Source organism: Pogoniulus pusillus, chromosome 1 (genome assembly GCF_015220805.1).
Source record: "Pogoniulus pusillus isolate bPogPus1 chromosome 1, bPogPus1.pri, whole genome shotgun sequence".
Classification (NCBI taxonomy): domain Eukaryota; kingdom Metazoa; phylum Chordata; class Aves; order Piciformes; family Lybiidae; genus Pogoniulus; species Pogoniulus pusillus.
Window position 1 is genome coordinate 3,283,086 of NC_087264.1, and position 19,804 is coordinate 3,302,889.

Here is a 19,804-nt window from a genome sequence, read left to right on the forward strand (position 1 = left end):
TGGCAGCAGAGCCCAACCCCACCTGGCTACAGCCTCCCTGCAGGCAGCTGCAGACAGCAATGAGCTCTGCCCTGAGCCTCCTCTGCTGCAGGCTGCACACCCCCAGCTCCCTCAGCCTCTCCTCACAGGGCTGTGCTCCAGGCCCCTCCCCAGCCTTGCTGCCCTTCTCTGGACACCTTCCAGCACCTCAACATCTCTCTTGAGATCTCTCTTCTTACAGTCACAGGAGCGTTTGGGTGGGAAAAGAGCTTCAGGGTCACCAAGCCCAGCTGACACCTCCTAGGAAGTCCGGTGCCAAACCGTGTCCCTAGGACAGCTCATCTCGGGTCACAGGAGGAGGCAGAAGTGAGGCCTAAAGAGCTCTGAGGAGATTTCTGGCTGTTACAGATTCTTCTCCTGTGTTTTCAGCTACTGAAGTCACCTTCCCCTAATCCTCAACAAAAGAGGAGTCACAGGCTCACAGGATGTCAGGGGTTGGAAGGGACCCAAAGAGGTCATCCAGTCCAACCCCCCTGCCAGAGCAGGACAAACCTATCTAACACAGATCACAGAGGAACACATCCAGACAGGCCTTGAAAGGCTCCAGAGAAGGAGACTCCACAGCCTCTCTGGGCAGCCTGTGCCAGTGCTCTGGGACCCTTACAGGAAAGAAGTTCCCCCTTGTGTTGAGCTGGAACCTCCTGTGCTGCAGCTTACACCCATTGCTGCTTGTCCTATCCCAGGGAGCAGTGAGCAGAGCCTGTCCCCCCTTCTCCTGACCCCCAGCCCTCAGATCTTTATAAACATTGATCAAATCCCCTCTCAGTCTTCTGCAGACTAAGCAGCCCAAGCAGCCCCAGGTCCCTCAGCCTCTCCTCACCAGGCAGTGCTGCAGTCCCATAATCATCCTTGCAGCTCTCCGCTGGACCCTCTCCAGCAGATCCCTGTCCCCCTTGCACTGTCCTTGAAGAGCATCCCATACATGTTAGAGGGCTGCTTTGTAGTTGCCCCATTTTTTATTGGGAAGAAGTAAACAATTTTACTCCTTGTTCCCTTCTACCCTTTTTATAGAACTGATTTGGTTGAGAGAGACCTTTAAGATCAAGTGCAACCATTAAGCCCATCACTACCAGAGCACCACTAAGCCATGGCCCTACATGTATACATCCTTTAAATCCCTCCAGGGAGAAGGATTCCACTTCCCTGAGCAGCCTGTTCCAGGGATTGACAATCCCTTCTGTGAAGAGATTTTTCTTCATGTTCAACCTAAATCTTCCCTGGGGCCATTCCCCAAGTAACAAGGAACAGGATGAAAAGGAAAACAGACCAATCCCCCACACACTACAACCTCCTTTCAGGTAGATGTAGAGACTGAGGTCTCCCCTGAGCCTCCTTTTCTCCAAGCTAAACAACCCCATTTCCCTCAGCCACTCCTGGTTAAGACTTGTGCTCTGAACCCTTCACCACAGGATGTCAGGGGCTGGAAGGGACTCAAGGAGCTCGAGTCCACCCCCCTTGCCAGAGCAGGGCCACACAATCTAGCACAGATCACACAGGAACACATCCAGACAGGCCTTGAAAGGCTCCAGAGAAGGAGACTCCACAACCTCTCTGGGCAGCCTGGGCCAGTGGTCTGGGACCCCTTGTGTTGAGACGGAACCTCCTGTGCTGCAGCTTACACCCATTGCTCCTTATCCTATCCCAGGGAGCAGTGAGCAGAGCCTGTCCCCTCTCTCCTGACCCCCAGCCCTCAGATGTTTATAAACACTGATTAAATCCCCTCTCAGTCTTCTCTTCTCCAGACTAAACCACCCCAGGTCCCTCAGCCTCTCCTCATCAGGGAGCCCTCCAATCCCCTGGGGGGACCAGCAGCTTCACTGCACTTCTTTGTGCACACTGCTTCAAGAGTCCTACAGCTAATCTCACATAAAATCTGTACACAACCAGGTCCTGGAGAACCTATAAACTCATTTCATTAAAAAGCAGCTCAGAAGCCCACACCTTACCCCTAAAACTAAAGATAGAGACCAGCTTAGGCTCCTCTTACCTCCTCTTCAGCCTAGTGTCAGGGACACCACAAGGACTCAGCTGTGCATACAGAATTTATACTGTCTTAGGCAATGACTCATTCAAAGCAGTGCTGCAGCAGGTGCAAAGTGTTTGTGTTGGGCAGGGACAGGTGAGAAAAGACCCAGCATAATGCTCCTCACAGGAGGAAAAGCCTGGGCTGGAGGTAACTGGAGGGGGTGATGGAATTGCTAGAAGGTAATAGAGGAATGATGTAGGAGAGCTGAGATCTTGATCGTGCTCAAATTAGTTCTACCAAGTGAGGCAAATCAGTGAATCTTCCTCTACTTCCAGTTACAAAAATCTATAAAATGAGGCCCTCTGCTTTGTTTTTTTTTCACATGAAAGTAAGGTTTGACCTGCTCCTACCAGTCAAAAACTGGACTGTCTATGTAAACTATCACCAAGGGGAGACTCATGGAATCAACTAAGATGGAAAAGACCTCCAAGCTCATCCAGGCCAACCTAGCACCCAGCCCTGGCCAAGCAACCAGACCATGGCACTAAGTGCCTCAGCCAGGCTTGGCTTCAACACCTCCAGGCACAGAAACTCCACCACCTCCCTGGGCAGCCCATTCCAATGCCAATCACTCTCTCTGACAAGAACTTCCTAACAACATCCAGCCCAGACCTCCCCCAACACAACTTGAGACTCTGTCTCCTTCTTCTCTTACTGCTTGCCTGGCAGAAGATCCCAACCCCACCTGGCTACAGCCTCCCTTCAGGGAGTTGTAGACAGCAATGAGGTCTGCCCTGAGCCTCCTCTGCTGCAGGCTGCACACCCCCAGCTCCCTCAGCCTCTCCTCACAGGGCTGTGCTACAGGCCCCCCACCAGTTTTGTTGCCCTTCTCTGGACACCTTCCAGTACCTCAACATCTCTCTTGAATGGAGGAGCCCAGAACTGGACACAGCACTCAAGGGGTGGCCTGAGCAGTGCTGAGCACAGGGGCAGAATAACCTCCCCTGTCCTACTGGCCACACTGCTCCTGAGCCAGCCCAGGATGCCATTGGCTCTCCTGCCCAACTGGACACACTGCTGGCTCAACCTGTCTAGTTTTAGAGAAGTAAGAATGTGTTCTACTGGATTTCAACCAAACTGGAATCAATCCAATTCATTTTGGTTGCATTCTGCATCCAACATTACAGTTTTTTAAAGATGGATTTGTGGCAGGTCAGGGCAATTTCTTTCAGGGTAATATTGCTAACCTCTGCATGCGTTGAAAATAAAGTGTCAAGATGCCTGTATCAGCAATAAGGATGGACACTGGACGAGGAGAGCTGCAGCAGCTCTGCTGTGAGGACAGACTGAAAGAGTTGGGACTGTGCGGGCTGGAGCAGAGGAGGCTCCCAGGTGAACTTCTTGTGGCCTTCCAGTGTCTGAAGGGGGCTACAAGAAAGCTGGGGAGGGACTTTTCAGGCTCCCAAGGAGTCACAGGATTGGGGGAATGGAGCAAAGCTGGAGTTGGGGAGATTCAGACTGGCTGTGAGGAGGAAGTTGTTGAGCATGAGAGTGGTGAGAGGCTGGACTGGGTTGCCCAGGGAGGTGGTTGAGGCCCCATGGCTGGAGGTGTTTGAGGCCAGGCTGGCTGAGGCTGTGTGCAGCCTGCTCTAAGGTAGGGTGTCCCTGGCCATGGCAGGGGGGTTGGAACTGGCTGCTCCTTGTGGTCCCTTCCAACCCTGACTGATTCTATGGTTCTAAAAGACATCAGGAAGAACTTTAGAGTTAGGCTTGGCAGGGCAAATGGGAAAGTGGTGGGAATGGTCCCTTCTGTCTTTGCATCTCTGAACTGTAAAATCTGGGAAGTTATTAATGAATCACTATTTCTAGCACAGCAACATCTTTCTAAAAAGAAATGCAAATCTGTGAAAAGAAGGATGTCTGCTCTCTTCTCTAAGGGAGACAGAGTGGCAGGAGGGAGGAATAGATAAGAGCTGCATTTTTGTGGCCATTTAAAACACCATAAATCCCCAGATTAGGGACCCAAAATTCTCTGTAGGTTCATTTTCTGTTACACCCTTTTTGTTTTGTCTGAGAGCTTTGACAGAAGAGAAGCAGAAGATGCCATCTCTGAAATTAACATAGCTAGATTTTACAGCAAACCAAAATCAATACGGGCTTGTTTTCCAATGCAGCACTGCATGTTGTGGCGAGTCAGGGACTGATATAGGCTGGATGTTAGGAGGAAGTTGTTGGCAGATAGAGTGATTGGCATTGGAATGGGCTGCCCAGGGAAGTGGTGGAGTTGCTGTCCCAGGAGGTGTCAAAGAAAAGCCTGGATGGGGCACTTAGTGTCATGATCTGGTTGATCAACACTGATCAGGCCGCACCTTGAGTGCTGTGTCCAGTTCTGGGCTCCTCTATTCAAGAGAGATGTTGAGGTGCTGGAAGGTGTCCAGAGAAGGGCAACAAAGCTGGTGAGGGGCCTGGAGCACAGCCCTGTGAGGAGAGGCTGAGGGAGCTGGGGGTGTGCAGCCTGCAGAAGAGGAGGCTCAGGGCAGACCTCATTGCTGTCTACAACTACCTGAAGGGAGGCTGTGGCCAGGTGGGGTTGGGCTCCTCTGCCAGGCAAGCAGCAACAGAACAAGGGGACACAGTCTCAAGTTGTGCCAGGGGAGGTCTAGGCTGGATGTTGTTAGGAAGTTGTTGGCAGAGAGAGTGATTGGCATTGGAATGGGCTGCCCAGGGAGGTGGTGGAGTTGCCGTGCCTGAAGGTGTTGAAGCAAAGCCTGGATGGGGTACTTGGTGCCATGGTTTAGTTGCTTGGCTAGGGCAGGGTGCTAGGTTGGGCTGGCTGAGCTTGGAGGTCTCTTCCAACCTGCTTGATTCTGTGATATTCTATGATGATTCCCAAGCTGCTCAGTCATCCATGTGCTAGGGACAGAGGCAGGACACACACCAGAAATCAGAGCCATCAGTACTGAGCCTGCCTGGTTTAAGTCAGAGGCTTGGCTTCAATTCACCCCTAACATCTGTGATTCAGAATGAGGGATATTGTTTTCAACCCCTTCTCTATCTCACCTTTGACATTATCAAGAAAGTGATTTCAAATGTGAATCATGTGTAACTGATGCCCTCCTTTTCTCCAAGTCATGCAGAGTGCTTGACAGACTGAAGAGATTTTCATTTCCTCCATGTCTTTGACTGACTCTGGACCCAACTCAGCGCTGTGGCCTGTGAAGGTTAAATATTTCACTGCTGATCACTGTATCCAGAACAGCTGGTTACCCATGTTTTCTTCCCTTCCTCAAACTAAAAATTCCCTCAAACACTGCAAATTTCCATGCCCTGCATAACCTGCCAAAATCACAGCCTTCTGCATTATCAGTGCAAAAAAAATCTGCAGGCTGAAAGGATGAAGCATGACGAAAGAGGCAGAAACAAGAAATCACCAAAGAGCAGTTTTGTTGTGTATTTTTGTTGTGGATTAATTGGAAATACTCATTTTCAACTCAGTGTGCTGCAGAGCATATATGAAACAAAACAAAGCAGATCCCACTTCCACAGAGAGCTAAGAAACATTCAGTTATTGCCCTTCTCATTCATGCTCTGCTTTGAGACATGCAAGGTCCTGCAACTGGGTTGGGGCAATTCCCTGTATCAATACAGCTGAGCATGAAGGTATGGAATAATAGAATCATAGTATCAACCAGTTTGGAAGAGACCTCCAGGATCATCCAGTCCAACCTAGCACCCAGCCCTAGCCAGTCAACCAGACCATGGCACTAAGTGCCTCATCCAGGCTGCTGGTGTCAGTGCTGAGATGTCATCATAGAATCAGAGAATCAGTCAGGGTTGGAAGGGACCACAAGCAGCAGCCAGTTCCAACCCCCCTGCCATGCCCAGGGACACCCTACCCTAGAGCAGGCTGCACACAGCCTCAGCCAGCCTGGCCTCAAACACCTCCAGCCATGGGGCCCCAACCACCTCCCTGGGCAACCCAGTCCAGCCTCTCACCACTCTCATGCTCAACAACTTCCTCCTCATGTCCTGTTTGAATCTCCCCACCTCCAGCTTTGCTCCATTCCCCCCAGTCCTGTTACTCCCTCACAGCTTAAAAAGTCCTTCCCCAGCTTTTTTGTAGTCCCCCTCTCAGATCCTGGAAGGCCACAAGAAGGTCCCCTGGGAGCCTCCTCTGCTCCAGCCTGCACAGCCCCAACTCTTTCAGGCTGTGCTCACAGCAGAGCTGCTGCAGCCCTCTGAGCATCCTCCTGGCCCTGCTCTGGACACACTCCAGCACCTCCACTTCCCTCTTGTCATAGGGGCTCCAGAACTGGATGCAGTACTCCAGGTGGGGTCTCAGCACAGCAGAGCAGAGGGGGAGAATCCCCTCCCTGGCCCTGCTGGCCACACTTCTGCTGCTGCAGCCCAGGCTCTGCTTGGCTTTCTGGGCTGCAAGTGCACACTGCTGGCTCCTGTTGAGCTTCTCATCCACCAGCACCCTCAGGTCCCTCTCCTCAGGGCTGCTCTCCAGCCACTCACTGCCCAGCCTGGATTGGTGCTTGGCTTTGCAAGCTGATGCTGTCAGCTATCCTAAGTATGTCAGGACATGCCACAGAAGGTAAAAGCAATTTTAAAATAGTTAACATTCATTTCTCTGCTGAATCACTTTCCCAAATTGACTATTTGGGACATCCAGCACATAAATCAGTGCACATCTCCATCACACAATTCACCTTTACATCAGCTGGTAGCATCTGTTTTAAGGAGACCTGCTCTTGCCATGAAAGAGCAGTTTCTGGAATGAAGGAGCAATGAATCTCAATCAGGGAACATGAGAACAGCACCACCACCCCCCTTACACAGCAGGATGCATGTTTAAAAGGAGTCCACTTAGGAAAAGGTATCAGGAAATTTATGGCCAATTAATTATTTCAGATGTAATCACATTGCAGATTAAGAGATTTATTTTTCAGCCAACTACAAACCAAATAAATGACATCTCCAATTAAAACTCAATCAAGAAAATTAAGTTGGATTCCTTTCTTCCACGTTCCTCACTGCTGGCACCAGCAGAAAAGCTGTGCAAGGCCAAGTGATGCCAGTGCAGCCCCAGTGCTGGCTGTGATTTATAGTAATTAGTCCTACAAGGAGGCACAGGATCCAGCTTCTGCTTTCACAGCTCTTGTGATTCTGCAGTGTTCACAGAGCAGGAAAGCCATAAAAACTTATTTTTGTCACTGAAGTCAGCAGATGTGACTTGGAGAGCACACAGCAGCCAGATCTGCTGAGTAGGACAGTGCCATTTTTACACAGTCACTTCTCAGGCTCTTTCTGACTGGTCCAAGGTCATGGGAATCAGTGGCAGTTGCTCTGGGAACACAGCCCAGGAGAATCAATACTCACCTCCATAACTGAATCATTGTGCTCTTCATAGCCTTTAACCCCGGAATGGGTTGCCCAGGGAGGTGGTTGAGGTACCACCCCTGGAGGTGTTTAAGGCTCTGGCCAGCCTGCTCTAGGGTAGGGTGTCCCTGCCCACGGCAGGGGGGTTGGAACTAGATGATCTTTGTGGTCCCTTCCAACTCTGACTGATTCTATGATTCTGTGATTAATGAAATCAATGCAGTTGATAGCAAAGCACATCACACATGACAACTTTCCCAGCAATGAAGTGCTGAGGGAGCTATCCCCATGCATGCTGGAGTTGCAGCTAAAACATGAACCATCTGTCAGTTCCCCCTAGCATTTGGTTATTTCCCTCAGCTGCTTAAATATCTTAAACAGAGTCATTCAGGTAGTGCCCAGAGGGACTCTTGAAACTTCATCTTTCTCTTCCTTTTCAGAACTTGAGGTTAGACCAAACCCCTGAACTCATAGGTTTTACAGAAATGCAGTTTCAGCTCCACCATTCCATAGCTCACAGTATAGCCCTTTAGTAAACTAGCACAGAGGGGCTGAAACCCCCACTCCCCAGAATCACAGGATGCTTTGGGTACAGGAATAAATGAGGTCTTCAGCATGGGCAAGACAAAGTATCAGGACACCTGGGTGGGAGGCAAACTATGCTTTAGTGTGAAAGTGATGCTCTCCATCCATAAAACCATAGAATCAACCAGGTTGGAAGAGACCTCCAAGCTCATCCAGTCCAACCTAGCACCCAGCCCTATCCAATCAACCAGACCATGACACTAAGTGCCTCAGCCAGGCTTTGCTTGAACACCACCCATGTTTTCATTATTCCCCTTTGGGGGGATAGTTAGGGCAATGTTTTGGAGAGTTATGAGCAAAGAACTGCTCATTTTTGTGCTGAAATTATTCAAAGCAATTACATTGAAATCCTACAGCAGGAACCAGGTCCAGCAGTCAACAGAACCCCAAGAAGCAGAACGATTATGATCTTTCCTCCTCTTTCCCTTTCAGAGAGCTGATTAAGTGGACCTCCTTGAATCACAGAATCATAGAATCAGTCAGGGTTGAAAGGGACCACAAGGATCAGCCAGTTCCAACCCCCCTGACATGGGCAGGGACGCCCTACCCTAGAGCAGGCTGCACACAGCCTCAGCCAGCCTGGCCTCAAACACCTCCAGCCATGGGGCCTCTACCACCTCTCATTCCAGCCTCTCACCACTCTCATGCTCAACAACTTCCTCCTCACAGTGTTGCGGAGGGCAGAAATAATTCGTGGCCGAGTCGAGAATTTATCAAAAATAGATATTTTTTTTTATTTTACAAAACCCGCCCCCACAACTATATATACAAAGATTAATTTCGTTTGATAAACAGGTTAAGTTGCATGAGAATTCTACAAGGATACCATTAATAATCTGACTATATATATATTTGGAAGTCAGTTTTTGGAAAAGGAGTCTGCTATTAATTAATAGCGGTTTCTTACTAAATTAAGCTAAGCCAAATAACTCACTCAGGCTGGCTCGTGCAGTCGGTCTTCCTCCTCCAGCGGCTACAGGAGTCGTTAAGAGTCGTTAAGGGTCGTTAGGCAGACAAAGGTGTGCCTAACACCAAGGCAAGTCCTTTGGTCTCTCTGCAGTGCAGGCACAGGAGAGTGAGCGAACTCGTCCAGGCACAGGCAAAATCCAAAAGCGGGAACCCCAAAGGCGGGAAGACCCCCAATATTTATACCCTTCGCTAGACAAAGGGCAGAGTTACCACACTTTAGGCGCGAAAGCGCACGGCCAATCCCAGCCTGGCTCCAGCGCGGGAACTCACGGGGCAGTCCCCGCCCCCTTCTCGGCTGCAGGGCAGGCGAGGGGGGGGGAAACCAGGCGGCTTTTCCCCTTCCCCCCCGAAGTCCGGGCAGGAGAGGAATTTAGGGGTACAGGACTCCAGGACATCCCACCCCGGTGGTAATGAGCATCTTTGTCTAGAACTTGAGTGAGAGGTGATCCCCCTTCAATTTAGGAACCTATTAATATATATATATGGCTTAGCCTTTTCCAACATTAACAATAGGTAATATATTAATCGCCCCAACAATATTTAACAATACTTAACAAGGCTTAACAATAGCCCAAACAGTATTAAATAAAGCTACACAGTCAATTTGAAGATTGCTCTGTTCCTGGTAGAGCAACCAAGTTCATGGCAGAGCCTTAGATGCTCTGAGTCCATGGCTGGAGGTCACAGTCCGTGGGTCCTGATGCCATCATCCACTGGCCACCCCGGTGATATGACTCCATCTCTCGTGTAGCTGGCTCTCCCCTTCCCAGGTGCTGGTCAGGTGGTCAGGAACTGGTCCTCTGCCTCGGCCTTAACCTGTAAGGAGACAAGACCTGCCTCGGCCTATAAAGGCCAGGCTTAGCAATTAATAGTTGGGGACGATCCACCGTGTACTGATCCGGTGGCCTTTTCCATTTGCATCTAGGGCTTCCCAGGCATATAAGCCTCTGGGTTTACCCCATGCCATTGGCACTACCCCTATAGGTTGGCCTTTTGTACTGGGGCAGGTGGTCAGTGACCACGTGGCTCACCTAGGCAGCAGGTCTTTATTCTGGGGGCTTCTGTAGCTCTCCCCGTGACTGCTGACCATTAAAAGCTGCCGAGCCACTATTACGGTAATTCAGTGTTTTGCCTCCCGTGTGGGAGACGAGAAAGGGTTAACCTTTCTGTCTGGGGACGAGCTGCAGTTCCCAGCGGGGGGGCTGCCGCTTCTGGGCGAGCCGCTCTGGGAACCACCGCTGGGCGAGCCGCTGCCGCTGGCCCTGGCGCGGCTGCCTCTGGATTTTGCAGCCGATTTCTGAAGGCACCGCACTAGATCCTTCAGCTGCCAGTCTGCCAGCTGCCTTAAAACAGTTTTTGGTACCCCTAAAGTCAGGGCTTGTCTATACCAACTGTTCTTTTCTCTGGGTCTCCAGTCACTCTGTGGGTCTCTGCCCCTTCCCCTCGGGGAGAAGCCTGCAGGACCCGTCCCCCTGCGGGGGCAGTCCTGCACTGGCCGGACCTGCCTGCGCAGAGTCCTGGGATTTTCTGGGGGAGAAGCACGAGACTGTCTCTCCCCAGCCCCTTTTCCTTCAGGAGACCCAAACCCAAACTGCAGCCCGTGGGCATTCAAGTCAGTTAACAGTTCAGCCCAAGTCATTACGTGCTCTTTAGCACCATCGTTCTCTGCATTTTCTCCAAGCACACGTTCAATTTTCTCAACGTTCTTCATTAGTTGGATTTGCAGAGTTGCTGGCAAACCCTTCATAATAGGGTGCAGTCTCTCCGGGTCCACAGGGGCATAAAACGGGCAATCGTAATGTCCCTTATCATAGATAGCCTGGACACAGGCAAGTCTGCGGAGAGCAGTGATGAGCTCAGAGGAGCTGGTGACCTTTAGTTCCGTCGGCTCCCCCCGGTAGGCTGGACGGACACTGCTTGCCCAGTATGCTATCCGGGCGGTGAGGCTGTGTGTCCCCTCGGGTTCACGTGTCAGGAACACATCGTCCCCCCAGTCTCCAGCAGCTTCCTGCGAGTCTAGAAGGACCCGGTCCCCACCGGCTCGGGACACTCGATACACATAGTCAGCGACTGAGTCTCCAGGATCTCTCGCATATTTGACTTGTAAGTCACTGAGCTGTGCGTCTGTGAACTGTTTTTTGATCACGGTGGTCCCTGCAGCGCCTTTTCTGCCCTTCACGGACTCAATTCTTATAACAGGCAACACGTGCCTCTGCACCGTGGCGCCCTCCTCACCGGAGCTCTCTTCTCCGCTAGCTACGGGAGAGTCCGGTCGGGACCTGCGCTTTCTGCGTGGCTTTGAGGCTTTCTGCCGCGCAGAGGCATGTGCAGAGGAATTCTCTGAGTCTCTAGCAGGGTCTTTTGTGCCTGGTTTCGGGGAACTCCTCTCCCCCGAAGAGCCCCTCGGGGCATTCTCTGCCTTTCTCCCCGATTCCCGCGAATCACTCCATTCAAATTCAGACACGGAGACCGAAGAGGTGGTGTCTGCAGGCGTTACAAGCCTTTCTTTCATCCGGGCAGTCAGTGCCGCGGTCAGGCTCTTTGTCTGCGCCAGCATGCTTTCCCAGATACTTTGGCATTTAGCTTTTTCTGCTAATAAATCCTTTTCCAAGGCCTGAATTCTTTTTTCATAATTTTCAAATTCGGCCAGAGTCTGGGTCACGACTGACCCCAGAACAACAGAGAAATGCTCCGTTGGAGACTCAGAAATCACAGGGTCTGAGCGCTCAGCTAATTTCTCCAGGATTTTCTCCGGATTTTTACAATTTTTCTGAGCCCAAATTAAATCAAGACCTGTGATTAGGCATCCCTTTTCTTGTAGAAATTCTATGATTGAACTACCCTGCTCGCTGCGCCATAATGTTGCGGAGGGCAGAAATAATTCGTGGCCGAGTCGAGAATTTATCAAAAATAGATATTTTTTTTTATTTTACAAAACCCGCCCCCACAACTATATATACAAAGATTAATTTCGTTTGATAAACAGGTTAAGTTGCATGAGAATTCTACAAGGATACCATTAATAATCTGACTATATATATATTTGGAAGTCAGTTTTTGGAAAAGGAGTCTGCTATTAATTAATAGCGGTTTCTTACTAAATTAAGCTAAGCCAAATAACTCACTCAGGCTGGCTCGTGCAGTCGGTCTTCCTCCTCCAGCGGCTACAGGAGTCGTTAAGAGTCGTTAAGGGTCGTTAGGCAGACAAAGGTGTGCCTAACACCAAGGCAAGTCCTTTGGTCTCTCTGCAGTGCAGGCACAGGAGAGTGAGCGAACTCGTCCAGGCACAGGCAAAATCCAAAGCGGGAACCCCAAAGGCGGGAAGACCCCCAATATTTATACCCTTCGCTAGACAAAGGGCAGAGTTACCACACTTTAGGCGCGAAAGCGCACGGCCAATCCCAGCCCGGCTCCAGCGCGGGAACTCACGGGGCAGTCCCCGCCCCCTTCTCGGCTGCAGGGCAGGCGAGGGGGGGGGAAACCAGGCGGCTTTTCCCCTTCCCCCCCGAAGTCCGGGCAGGAGAGGAATTTAGGGGTACAGGACTCCAGGACACACAGCCAGTCTGAATCTCCTCACCTCCAGCTTTGCTCCATTCCCCCCAGTCCTGTCATTCCCTGAGAGCCTAAAAAGTCCCTCCCCAGCTTTTTTGTAGCCCACTTCAGATCCTGGAAGGCCACAAGAAGGTCAACTGGGAGCCTCCTCTGCTCCAGGTTGCACAGCCCCAACTCTTTCAGTCTGTGCTCACAGCAGAGCTGCTGCAGCCCTCTGAGCATCCTCCTGGCCCTGCTCTGGACACACTCCAGCATCTCCACATCTCTCTTGTCATAGGGGCTCCAGAACTGGCTGCAGTATCCATGTGCTGGGAAAAGGTGAGGAGACATCCTGCAAACTCCAGAAGCTGCAACAGATCGCTGAGCAATTGCTTTTATTACGTCTAGAGCTGGCTCTAAGTATGCAACTATCTGATTTTCTGAGGAAAAAAAAACCCAGGTATGTGCTTGGTTTATCTGTACATAGGGATTAGGGAAGCTTAAAAGCAAATACACAAAGGCATCCAAGCAGGGACACAAAGGACTGACTGTTTACTTGATGACCAAGAAAAAAAATCTTAATTCTTTGCTGTTGAAATGTGCAGTGGGTTCAGGCAAAATCTGAGGCCCTGCAGGGGTCCAGAGAGGCATTTTGGCATTAAAAGGGAGAGAATATTAGCTGGGCACACTGCCTCCTTGCCCTGCCCGTTGGAGCCTGCAGTGTTTATGCTGCAGGACACATTCTTCTACATCTTCAATGTTTGCAAGCGCAGCGAGGGGACTAATTCAACCGACAGCCTCTGTATTTCAGGACTTGTACAGTAAAAAAATCATTTTCTTTATGAAAAAAGGTTCCCTTTTAACCCTCTGGAACAGTTCTGTAGCTGCCACCTCCAGGCACCCACATCCCTTTCCCCAGCGCTCCTTGCAGATGAGTGCACAGTGCTGTTCTGTGACAATAATCTCTGCGTGAGACTCGAAAAGATTCTTTGCTGCCAGTGGCTTGAATACCAACAGGGGCTTGGGGAGGGGTGAAAGAAGGAAAAAAGTAAAAAGGAAGAAAAAAGGACTGCATTAGGCAAAAGAAATTAGCCTCCAAGTTGATAGAAATCCAAGAGTTTTGGCTGGTTAATTACTGTTAATTTCTTCCATGTTTATCATAGAACAGTTTAGGTTGAAAGAGACCTTCAAGATCATTAACCCAGCACTGCCAGGCCACCACTAAACTGTGTCACTCAGCACCACATCTATATTACTTTTAAATCCCTCCAGGAATGGTAATTTCACCACTTCCCTGGGCAGCCTGTTTCATAGCATCATAGAATCAGTCAGGGTTGGAAGGGACCACAAGGATCATCTCGTTCCAACCCCTCCTGCCATGGTTCCAGGGGTTGGAACTACCCTAGAGCAGGCTGGCTACAGCCTCATCCAGCCTGGCCTTCAACACCTCAAAGCATGAGGCCTCAGCCACCTCCCCGGGCAACCCATTCCAGGCTCTCATCACTCTCATGCTGAAGAACTTCCATCTCATGTCCAGTCTGAATCTACCTCCAGCTTTGCTCCATTCCCCCTAGTCCTGTTTCAGGACTTGATAACACTTTCTGGGAGGAAACTTTTCCTAATATCCAACCCAAATATTCCCTGGTGCAACTTGAGCACATTTTCCTCCTGTCCTGTCATCTGCTACTTGGGAGGACAGACAAACCCCCACCTCATTATAACCTCCTTTCAGTGATAGGGTTCCCCTTGAGACCTTTGTATTTTTATCATAGAATCACAGAATCAACCAGGTTGGAAGAGACCTCCAACATCATCCAGGCCAACCTAGCTCCCAGCCCTGGCCAATCAACCAGACCATGGCACTAAGTGCCTCAGCCAGGCTTGGCTTCAACACCTCCAGGGACAGCAACTCCACCACCTCCCTGGGCAGCCCATTCCAATGCCAATCACTCTCTCTGACAACAACTTCCTAACAACATCCAGCCTACACTTTCCCCACCACAACTTGAGACTCTGTCCCCTGGTTCTGTTGCTGCTTGCCTGGCAGAAGAGACCAACCCCTCTTAGCTACAGCCTCCTTGCAGGGAGTTGTAGACAGCAATGAGTTCTGTCCTGAGCCTCCTCTTCTGCAGGCTGCACACCCCCAGCTCCCTCAGCCTCTTCTCACAGGGCTGTGCTCCAGGCCCCTCACCAGCTTTGTTGTCCTTCTCTGGACACCTTCCAGCACCTCAACATCTCTCTTGAATTGAGGAGCTCAGAACTGGACACAGCACTCAAGGTGTGGCCTGACCAATGGGAAGAATAACCTCCCTTGTCCTGCTGGCCACACTGTTCCTGATCCAGGCCAGGATGCCATTGGCTCTCTTGGCCACTTGGGCACACTTCTGGCTCATCTTCAGCTACTATCTACCAGAACCCCCCAGGTCCCTTTCTTCCTGGCTCCTTTCCAGCCACTCTGTCCCCAGCCTGTAGCACTGCTTGAGGCTGTGTGTGACCTCTTCCTTGCTTACCAGAAGATACCACCACTCCCAGAAGCTGCAGGAACTGGCTGCTCTCAGGGACTCATTTTTTTACTGCTAGGGACATCCAGCTTTTTACTGCCCTTGACTGTCTGCTTACTAACTGCCTTAATTGTCCTACAATCTCCTTAGACTGTGAATAATTATCTTCATTTCTATTGTTATTTTGAATGTATTTATAGTCTGATTCTTACAAGTTAGCATCACCATCTGTTTTTCAACAGCTACATATTTGGGAGAGCATGAGAGTTTTTCACATTATGCAAGCAGCTTCCTTGATTAAACCAGCACAGCATGGATAGATTCTGTTATGAAACCCTGGCACACTTCTAAATCTCTGGCTTCCCTTATCAATAACTGCTAGGCTCTGGAAAGACCATCCATTAAATTAAGCCACTTTTAAGCTGCAGCTTGAATTTCAGAACTCATGTTAACTGTGATTGATTAATGTAATTTAAGAAAAGATTTCCAATGGCTTAGCAAGGCAGGGATATGATTATCAGTAAACCCAGTGATAATACATTCAGGAGGCAGTGATGGGCTGTTTATTTGAAATAGGGCCCAAGAAGGTAGCAGAACACCAGCCAGTCACTAGTGGTGTGCCCCAAGGATCAGTGCTGGGGCCAGGCCTGTTCAATATCTTTATTGATGGTCTGGATGAGGGGATTGAGTCCATCATCAGTAAGTTTGCAGATGACACCAAGCTAGGAGCATGTGTGGAGCTGTTGGAGGGTAGAAGAGCCCTGCAGAGGGGCCTAGACAGGCTGCATGGGTGGGCAGAGGCCAATGGGATGAGATTGAACAAGGCCAAGTGCAGGGTTCTGCACTTTGGCCACAACTACCCCAAGCATCTCTACAGGCTGGGAACAGAGTGGCTGAGAGCAGCCAGGCAGAGAGGGAGCTGGGGGTGCTGGTAGAGAGAAGCTGAAGATGAGCTAGCAGTGTGCCCAGGTGGGCAGCAGAGCCAATGGCATCCTGGGCTGACTCAGGAGCAGTGTGGGCAGCAGGACAAGGGAGGTTCTTGTGCCCCTGAACTCAGCACTGCTCAGGCCACACCTTGAGTGCTGTGTCCAGTTCTGGGTTCCTCTACTCAAGAGAGATGTTGAGGTGCTGGAAGGTGTCCAGAGAAGGGCAACAAGGCTGGGGAGGGGCCTGGAGCACATCCCTGTGAGGAGAGGCTGAGGGAGCTGGGAGTGTTCAGCCTGCAGCAGAGGAGGCTCAGAGCAGAGCTCATTGCTGTCTACAACCACTTGTTTTCGAGTCCATCAGTCTCTCTCCCTTGTTCCCTTTCTACTCCCCTTTGGGAAGGGAGAGGGGTTAACACACAGCAAATGTCACTGTTTAGTAGCCAGCCCAGCCCTAACCCCTGACAGTATATCTTTATAAGTCCCCCTTCACAGGAGCATTTAACAGAATTTAAATACACAGATCAGGATCAAGATCTTGATCTCCTCTATGAGGAGAGGCTGAGGGAGCTGGGGGCTCAAGGGTGACCTCATTGCTGTCTACAACTCCCTGAAGAGAGGCTGCAGCCAGGTGGGGTTGGTCTCTTCTCCCATGCAAGCAGCAACAGAAGAAGGGGACACAGTCTCAAGCTGTGCCAGGGGAGGTCTAGGCTGGATGTTAGGAGGAAGTTGTTGTCAGAGAGAGTGATTGGCATTGGAATGGGCTGCCCAGGGAGGTGGTGGAGTTGCTGTCCCTGGAGGTGTTGAAGCCAAGCCTGGCTGAGGCATTTAGTGCCATGGTCTGGTTGCTTGGCCAGGGCTGGGTGCTAGGTTGGACTGGATGATGTTGGAGGTCTCTTCCAGCCTGCTTGACACTATGCATGGCCTGTGTGTGAAATGAGTGGTGTTATTCTCACCCTGGTGCAGCAACTCTGGGAGAGGGTGGGACTGATGTGACATCATTCCTGATTTTGTACTGCAGGATGGTTGTAGTCGGGACTCAACTTAATGTATGACTGCTCCTGCTTCTTGCTCTGTACATCCTTCTGAAGTCTAATTTAACATGCATCCTCTTTCTCTGCTGTGTGCAAGACCTCCAGATGAAGAAAATAAGGTAGCTTTGAGTATATTCATACCAGGCACAGTAACCATACAGCTGTCCTCTTGCTGTCCTTGAAAGAACCAGAGACTACAGACAGCACTTCAGGTAACAACTTAGAATCATAGAATCAACCAGGCTGGAAGAGACCTCCAACTTGGGAATTTCCAGGACCATTTTCCTGATAGAAAACTCAAATGGAGCTTGAACATAATTCCCAGCTCAAGTCAGGTGTAATCCTAACTGAACACATATTCTTGGTACACTTGTGTATTGTTCAAACATGGCAGAGTTAAGGCTCTGCTGCTGCAATGCCATTTAAGCATATTTTGGAGCATAGTTGTTTTCAGATGCTTTAAAGTTCATCTGTACTTCTAGATTCTGGAAGGGCATAAAATACTAACCATAAAAAATCCATTGCAAACATAAAACCACACAGGATCAGAAGGCAATTTGGAGTCTTTGGCTGAATGTGGAATTGCTACAGGCTTGTGTTTGTTTTTTTTTTCATGTGTTGACATCCTCTGACTATGCCTTGGCAATGTTTCCTCCTCCTCCAGAACCCACTGGTTGTGTGCTGGTCCTGTTGGTGTTTCTACATCTTATGCCACTACTAAAGCTTTGTTCTTGCTCCTTAGTTTTGACCTCCAAAGAGAGGTAGTCAAAAAAGTTGGAGATGGGTCACATGAAGAGTTCATGGGCTTGTACTGAGCAGTGGGATGGTACCTGAAGGAGAAATATAAGGACTTTATGAGGGATGTGAAGGTTTGGGAAGGAGTGTCCCCTGACTTTGTCACTGCAGAGTTCCCCTTGTTCGCACCATTCCTGCATTCCCTCCACACTGCTGGAGTTCATCATGACCTCTGGATACACAGAGTCCTTCCAGGATGCCCATATGCTGCAGCTCCCCCAGTCTCTACTCCTGCTCCACACACACATGGATGTCCTTTTCTGAGCTCCACAGTCCTGATGCTGCTTTGTGACCTAAGTAACTTTAAGGAGACCAGAAGGGTGGAAGGTGGCAAGGCTGTGACAGGAACAGAAGAGAAAGTGGATTTGCAGAGCTGCTACTCCTAACCATGGGCCAGTGCAGAGGTTTTCTGAGACAACCTAGCAGACGGTGGCAGCAGCAGCTTTTGGTGTCTCACATGACTCCCACTCATCATTCGCCTCTCCCACACACCTCCACCTCCAGAGATGTTAAACAGAAAGTATGGACGTGGGACAAACAATGCCGCAGAGCAGGTGAAAACCACAGCGACTCCAAACCGCAGCAGCTCACAGGCAGTTTGGGCTCAGCGGCAACGGAACACAGCAGTGTCACTACTGGAGAGTCCAGCAGAGGGCTGCGAAGGTGATGAGCGGAATGGAGCATCCCTTAGGGGCAAAGGTTGAGAGACCTGGGGCTCTTTAACCTGGAGAAGACTGAGAAGAGAGCTTATCAATGCTGATCAATATCTAGGTGTCACAGTATCACAGTATCACCAAGGTTGGAAGAGACCTCACAGATCATCAAGTCCAACCCTTTACCACAGAGCTCAAGGCTAGACCATGGCACCAAGTGCCATGTCCAGTCCTGCCTTGAACAGCTCCAGGGACGGCGACTCCACCACCTCCCCGGGCAGCCCATTGTGTGTCCAGAGGATGGGACCAGACTCTTTTCAGAGGTGCCCTGTGATCAGACAAAGGACAGTGGACACAAACAAGAACACAAGAAGTTCCACCTCAACACGAGGAAATGCTTTACTGTTAAGGTGCTGGAGCCCTGAGAGAGGCTGCTCAGAGAGGTTATGGAGTCTTCTTCTCTAGAGCTTTTGAGACCTGTCTGGATGTGTTCTTGTGTGACCTGCCTTAGGTGATTCTGTTTGGCAGGGGGGTTTGAGTTGATGATCTCTGAAGGTCTCTATCAACCCCTACCATTCTACAATTCTATGACTGGCTAGGGCTGGGTGATAGGTTGGACTCAATGATCTTGGAGGTCTCTTCCAACCTGGTTGATTCTATGATTCTATGATTCTATGACTCACCCCAAAACAGAGGCTCATACTGTTCCAGTGCTCTGGGACCCTTACAGTAAAGAAGTTCCCCCTTGTGTTGAGGCTACTGTGATCATCAGACAGATGACTCTGTCTGCAGAACACAGGTTACTGTGCTGGGGTTTTTAATATTGCTGTCTACAACTACCTGAAGGGAGGTTGTAGCCAGGTGGGGGGTGGCCTCTTTGCCCAGGCACCCAGCAACAGAACAAGGGGACACAGTCTCAAGTTGTGGCAGGGGAGGTCTGGGATGGATGTTGTTAGGAAGTTGTTGTCAGAGAGAGTGATTGGCATTGGAATGGGCTGCCCAGGGAGGTGGTGGAGTCTCTGTGCCTGCAGGTGTTGAAGCCAAGCCTGGCTGGGGCACTTAGTGCCATGGTCTGGTTGCTTGGCCAGGGCTGGGTGCTAGGTTGGACTGGATGAGCTTGGAGGCCTCTTCCAACCTGGCTGATTCTGTGATTCTATGAGTGCTGCACCCGGAGGGTACCTGTGCGTTCAGCTCGGTGTTAAATGTCTCTCGCGTTAAATGTCGCCGCACGCACCGCAGGGCCCTGGGTGGACTTAACCTTTCGTGAAGGATACAGGCAAGAGATGGGTTTTTGCACGGCTGGGCAGCGACAGAAATGAATACATCCCCACGGCACGGCCGCTTCAGCGCGGCGTTACCTTCGCCCAGCTCCCGCCGCCGAGTCGCGCTGCCATTGCGCTGGGGCAGCCATGCCCAGCGCTGG

The 19,804-nt window shown here is 50.4% G+C and overlaps 1 protein-coding gene across 1 annotated transcript in view; it reads right to left on the reverse strand.

The window, feature by feature from the left end:
* ARMH4 (armadillo like helical domain containing 4) overlaps nt 1-19,792 on the reverse strand; it is a 33,790-nt gene extending 13,998 nt beyond the window's left edge. Inside the window, exons 1-2 of the mRNA XM_064153621.1 lie at nt 19,740-19,792; nt 19,561-19,639 (exon numbers count right to left, since the gene is read on the reverse strand). Of these exons, the coding sequence (XP_064009691.1) occupies nt 19,561-19,639; nt 19,740-19,792 (132 nt within the window). The remainder of the gene's footprint in view (nt 1-19,560; nt 19,640-19,739) is intronic.
* Nucleotides 19,793-19,804: the final 12 nt, after the last annotated feature.